Source organism: Pipistrellus hanaki (assembly GCF_964339955.1).
Source record: "Pipistrellus hanaki genome assembly, chromosome: 3".
Classification (NCBI taxonomy): domain Eukaryota; kingdom Metazoa; phylum Chordata; class Mammalia; order Chiroptera; family Vespertilionidae; genus Pipistrellus; species Pipistrellus hanaki.
In genome coordinates this window covers 59,328,079-59,335,059 of record NC_140505.1, presented here as the reverse complement: position 1 = coordinate 59,335,059, position 6,981 = coordinate 59,328,079, and the positions used below count along the sequence as shown (strand labels likewise).

The following is a 6,981-nucleotide window of genomic DNA, read 5'->3' as shown; positions in this document are numbered from 1 at the left end:
AAATTTTTAGAAAAATTCTTACTACTTTATCCTACCTTTTAAATGTATACAAATTCTTTCAAAAACTAGAGAGGACTTGGTCAGCTTTATCGCACAAGAATGCCTGTCTCAAGGACTTGGGAGCCATCTCTTTGAAGTGTAATAAACAAGAAAGATTGCAACCCTTCCCATTTCCTATAGGAGGGTGGAAGTCTCATTTTGGTGGAGTCCTTGCTCCTGGATGCAAAATTACTTGCTGTCTTAACTTTTTATGTGTTTTTTCCTGGATGGGGCTTGTGAGCTAATATAAATGGTCACCCCAACTACCAGATAAAGATAGTATGAATTATGTTTGACAAATGGTGCTATCCAGTGCATTTACCTGTGGATTCGTTATTTATCTTGAAATTTATGCATTTATCTGCTTGGATATATAAAATGATTATACTTATTTCAGTCTTTGAAATACCTTAATAATAAAAGTTTTCCTTGCTGCCTTTGGGGGAGAAGAGTCTTTAAAATTTATTTTTTCCTACACTGCCACCCATTTACCGCATTGCTGCCAGGTTCACTGTCATATAAGTAGTAATGGACAGAGTAAATGACCTCGAATGGTCAAGGAAAAGAATTTCTTCATCTACCAATGAAGCAGAGAAGCATATATTTTTTGAACATTATTCTCAGGGATTCAGGCATCACATTCAACAATAAAATTAAATGTCCCTCACATGTTTCCCATACCAACCTAGAATTATTTTTCAACATTATTCGAGTGTGATGTAATCATGTGCTTATTGTTTTGTCTTCCGTCACGTCTGCGAGCTACTTGTAGGGAAGGTGCACTGAGCACAGTGCCTGGCACGTGCAGGGCTGTCATTTCCATTACCCTGTCATGGCAACGAGAAGCAAATAAAATAAAATTAATAATTTCACTTTTGCAGTATTTTATATATATTCTGAATATGTAATATTGTGTGTGTAGTAGTTTATCATGTTTGTTTATTTTCAAGTATAAGAAATTTAAATGTCAATAAATTTTCTATTCCCAAAAGCCAAAAAATAATGTAAAAATGATCAATTTGAAAGTATTATATCAATGTATATAATATATAAATTCACATATTAGAATTTATATATATGAAGTATCTAATTGTGACTATCACATTATAGAAACTTAGAGCAAAAATAATTTATAACATTTATATTATTACAAAATATTAATTTTACATACAAGACAACAACAGTTCGCATGATTATACATTAGGCCTTTTGAAATTACTTAGAAGGGTAATTATTTAGTAGAATCTTTATAAGAAAACTTTGTACGTAACAAATTAATAAAAATTGCCTATAGGGGAGGAAAAGTAATTTTCCTCTACCCTTTTGGGTTCTTGGCTGAAATTCCCCAGTAATAAATGACAGACAGGAGAAAAATAAACAGAAATTTAATAACATATCTACTTCCTGTGTAAATGGGAGATAACCAGGAAACCTGAGTACCTTTCTGAAATGGACCAAGCCACCACCTTATATGCTATCTCCAGCTAAAGACAAAAAATGTTGGGGTAGGGGAGTCAGTTACGGGAGGCTCTCAGGGAAAGTAAGGTAAACATGGTTGTGGTTTTATGAAGATTTAGGTCATTACCTTTTTTATTGTTAATGGTTTCTAAAGATTTAGTAACCCTTTTCTTCCTCTTCCTCTTATTAAAAGCAGGGCACCCTTACAAATGGAGGGTTCCCTTATCAATGTCCCTTACAACTTCTACTGGGTTTTAAGCTTTTCCTATGTCTTCTGTTTCTTAAAAAATAACCAGTTCAAGGTAATTTTTATGGACAAAAAGGGGCCACATACTAAACCTGACAAACTCAGGGGAGTCTTGCATGGGGAGGCTTACAATTCAGAGACCCAAAGTAACCACATAGGATGGTCTGAAATGAAAACTTAACTAAAAGTGGTCATGGTGGGTAGCTATGCCATTAGGCCCATATCTTCCTTGACAAAATTCAGTCTTTGCCTTAACTGCGACTGTGTGTTGTCTTTTTGCATTTAAGATAACATACTTTTGGAATATCAGAGTATCCCTATTTGTCCAGGCTCCTTCAGGGAAAAATCTCCCACCAAAGCACAAAACCCTGGAACCCTTCATTGTTATCAAATGTCATCTCTAAGAAGGGATAGAAATAGAGAGTTAGAAATATCAATGAAAGAGAAACATCAATCAGCTGCCTTCTGCAACCCCTCTCCTGCAACCAAACCAGAATCAAACCTGGGACCCTTCATTCTGCAGGCTGACACTCTGGTTAGGACTCTGGAGTATTTTCAGATCTTGCTTCCTGGCAATGTTGTCATTTTGGCACAAATAAATTCATAAAAATTCTCTACAGGGTTAGAAGTTTGTTACATCTTCACCAGTATTTCTCATGAGATTGCACAAATAATTCTACTCCCATTTAATCTATTGTTCTAGTATCTAGGCTAAATATATTATCCTTTAATTTTTAAAAACATTTTATTGATTTTTTTACAGAGAGGAAGGGAGAGGGATAGAGAATTAGAAACATCAATGAGAGAGAAACATCCATTCAGCTGCCTCTTGCACACTCCCCACTGGGGATGTGCCAGCAACCAAAGTACATGCCCTTGACCAGAATCAAACCTGGGACCCTTCAGTATGCAAGGTGATATTCTATCCACTAAGCCAAACTCAATTTTTAAAATTTTATTCAAATATTAAAATTGTGTTTTATTGGCCTTTAAGACACAAGATAAAAATAAAAATCAGTACTACCTTGTTTGAAGATTTGGAGAAATTATTGTAGTACTTTGTAAATAATTTTGAGCTCTGTTATTACTTTATCATTAAAACTGAAAATAATTGTAGAATATTCTATGATCTTATAGTACTATTGATACTTATAAAACTAAATAGTCCAGGGATATCATAAATTCTTAAGTGAACAATATTGTGGAAAAACTAGTCTTATTGATGCTATTTTCAATGTTTCCTATATTTAGGGATGTCTTATTAGTTGAACAGCCAAATACCGATTCTTCTGTCTTTAGCAGAAATTTCATCTCAAAGGGGGATTTTTAGGGTAACTGAATACTAGATTGGAGACATGGTAAAGTAGGTGCTGAATCCTAGAACTCATTTAACTTGTGACCATGATAGACAATGTTCTTTTCAGTAAATGGCCAATGATATCTCTTCTCTCTATCTCATATAAGCTTGGAGTTCATTGTCAAAACTGCTTCAGTGTCCTCATATGGCCAATTGGATGCACAGACTCATTGCATGCAGTATAAGCAGTACTAAGCTAATATGTTTTAAACCTTAAAATACTTAGTGAATGCATTTGTTTGGAAAAAATTCAGATTTAGGCAAAAAATTTACTTATATGGAAAAGTATGTTGGTAAATTTATTAACCAAGTTTTAAATATGGCCACTGCAAATCTTTATTATTTAAAAATAGACATATGCCACTTTATCTCCCCCTCTATTCTTTGAAATTGTAAAATTAAATTATATACCTCATGCTAATTAGCTAATGCTATTTGTATGGTCTGTGTATTGAAGAAAATGTGTGTAGAAAAAATTTAATATACTAATGACAATTTTCATGTTATGCATTTTTAATTATATTCCAACCAACTGAGCCACCCAACCAGGACATTTATATATTTTTTAAAAAATCATTGATACATTCTTAGCATCTTACTTATAATGATATTGCTTTTCTGAAAAAAAAAGTGACTAAAAAATTGACTACATATACATGTTGGGAAATATCAGATTTACTAACAGTTTCTTGGTACAAACTACAAACTACTAGTATTAAACAATATTTTATTTGGTTATTAGATTTCAACACATTTACCACCTAATAATATAACTCAATTCCATGGTTTATATTGACTCAAGAAGAGGGATTTTCTTGCCTTTTTTAGATCTTGCACAATTAACAGCAGTCTCGTTATCGGATGTTTTCTAAGCACCGATGCTAGAAAACAATATTAACTCATTTCAAGTGAGTGACTACAGAAGAAAACAGTAATTAAAGATTGCATTTGTGTAGCCCTGTCTGGTGTGGCACAGTTGGTTGGAGCACCATTGTCCCATATACCAAAAGGTTGTGAGATTGGTTCCCAATTACCCAGATGGTAGGTTCAATTCCTGGTTAAGAGGCAATCAATTCATGTTTCTCTCTCACATAGATGTTTCTCTCTCCTCTTTTCCTCTCTCTCTAAAATCAATAATAACGTATCCTAGGTCAAAATTAAAAAAAAAAAAAAAAAAGATTGCATTTTTGTAACCATAGCATTTAAGAGGAAATAAACATGCTTGGATGGAGATATAAACTTGAATTTTGAAAAGTCAAACAATTACAATTGCTTATCTTTCTTGATTGAAGAATGATACACTGATAAAGGCAAATTTTCTATCATTTATTAATTGTATTTAAAATGTACATGGATCTATTAAAGACATTGTGTAATGTTTCCACTTTATGCTGTAAACAATGACAAACATTTGGCATAAAATAATATGCATAGCAATGTAACAAGTTTGAAAAGTGGGGAATGAAAATCTGAAGTCTGTCTTCATTCTAACAATGATTATTAATACTTCAAATGAATGGATCCTAGATTTCTGTCTCAAATTCTAAGTTGTTTTTTTATAAAGAAAATTCTAAAGGACTTCAACATGCAATGAATATATATATATATATAAATAACATTCAGAATAACTAGCTTCCATGCTTATGACCTCAACATAGGCAAGAGCCCGTAATTGTACTGATACTTTGGCTCAGTATATTCAAAAAACAAAGCAATATGATAAGCCTAATGAAACAATCCTTTGTGTCTGCCAGCTTAAATTGCTAATGCAGTTGCAATAAAATCCAACCATCGCTTCTGATGACATATGCAGCTTTGATTAGCAGGTCAGTTTGTCTTCTGGATGTCTGAGCCAAGCATGAATCTGTTTCTCTAATTATCCTTGTAGGTTAGATTAGGAAAATGAGGAAGACGCATGTTTGTTTTTATAAAACATAATTCTGCCTCCTGATCTGACCACATCTGATTAGGAGAACAGTAAACCAATCAGATTCTGTCAGATGGAAATATCATGTCTTCTACACTGGGCAACCTCTTGAATATTGTCAGATATTATCAAGCAATTATAAATAATGAAATTATCCATGTCACAAATATTGGTTTCTCCGTTTAATTGCTCAAGAAAAACAAGCCTTTGGTAACTCCAGCTATTGGATGCTACAATACAAAACAGATTACCAATGACCATTCCTGAACTAATACATGGCCAGATAACAGTTTGATATTTCATTGTTTTCTAGAATTCTGTTTGATCTTCTGCCTCAATTGACATGAGTAGGTGATTCTGCAGAAATCCTTGTTCTTGATGAATTTGCATCTCAGAAAATTCTTATTCTTGCCATCTTATATAAAAATAACTACTCCAACAAATAAAATCTCTCCAAATAAAAATAAGTCAAGGTTGCTTGATGACTACTACACAGGCACCTGCTCTCCCAATATTCAAGGAAGCCATCTGTTGAAAAAATTAAACACAATTTAAGAAAAAAAAATTACTCTTTTTGAAAAATGTAGTAATTCTAATATATTTGACACTTATCATTGAAATCTAAATAATTTTATTATATTTCCCAATTTATCTACAAGTAGTACAACAAAAATGTAATTGATGAAAATGGCATTCATAGAAGAGAAGTAATTTATATATTAACATTCTTAAAATATATAACTTATATGATTTTTAATAAAATAATAAGATATTTTATGACTTCTAGTGAAATAAAACTGCTTTAAAAGTTTCCAGCAAAGATTTATTCTGGAGTTTGCATGGACATATTTGTAAAATATTTTACAGTAATAGGTTAGAATACATTTTAGATGAAATAGCTATTATACTTATTGAAATCATTTTGAAGTTATTTCACTTGATATTATAATGAATTGAATGTGTTATTCATTCATCCTAAACCTAGACATACAATGCAAGAACTTTAATATTTTGTCATAAATAGGCCATAATTACAACTGGCATAGGGTTTATTTTAAAAATTCCACCTTATGATAGTCATTGAGATGAGAATTGAGATTTTCAAAAATAATCATGAATATGAAATTGGCTAAAAATATATTAAAACAGTAACTTTTACAAAGTTGTAATAAAAATTTATTCCATGGATGTAAGCCAAGATTATAATAATTTTAGTTTTTTTATATCAATGATTTTTATTACAGTTTTCTAAGACTAATTTATGTACATAAAAATATAAAAGAAGACTAGAAATTGCTGGATATTATTTCAACCTGAAAAGAAAGAGAATAAAATGTAAGAAATAGAATAGCTAAGAGCATAATAACCTCAGAACACGTACTTTACCTTATTGAGAAAGGGACATAGTCTTACTTTCTAAATATAAAAATTACCATCATTATCTACTAGTTCTTTAAATGTATTTATTTTTGCCACTCCTTTGTAGGTTAAAAAAATTCCCATATGGCATTTTATATTCTTTTTATTTAATACATTATTTTTAAAAAAGATTTTAATATAATGTTTCTTGTCTTTAATATAGTTAACTGCTCAAAATGAAAGGAGAAAAAGGGCATGTGAACTTATTGATAGTATATTGTGTTAATAATAACTTTTATAGGACACCACAATCACCTGCATAATCTCATCACACATTGTTATCTTTGTATGACAAGTGTGTGAATGGAATGTCCAGAGACAATATGTGAACCCAAAACATCAATGTATACAACCTAAAATCTGCCTGACTCCAAGATACACACCCTTTCCATTATCTCTCTTTTAATTTCCAGTGATTTTCAGGTCTTGTTTGACATCAGAGTCATCTAAAGAACTCCTACAAAATATATGCGCTCAAGTGCCATCACTACATAGGAATGGGATGAATACCAGGTAGTCATGTCTTCTGCAGTT

The 6,981-nt window shown here is 31.7% G+C and overlaps 1 protein-coding gene across 2 annotated transcripts in view; it reads right to left on the bottom strand.

Moving 5' to 3' along the window:
* Nucleotides 1–4,680: 4,680 nt before the first annotated feature.
* Nucleotides 4,681–6,981, bottom strand: part of KLHL1 (kelch like family member 1) — a gene marked incomplete at its 5' end in the record, with an annotated part of 314,402 nt that continues 312,101 nt past the window's right edge. For both annotated transcript variants that reach the window (XM_084879715.1, XM_084879716.1), the window contains one exon: nucleotides 4,681–5,556. In XM_084879715.1, the coding sequence (XP_084735841.1) occupies nucleotides 5,497–5,556 (60 nt within the window). In that variant the 3' untranslated portion in view covers nucleotides 4,681–5,496. The remainder of the gene's footprint in view (nucleotides 5,557–6,981) is intronic.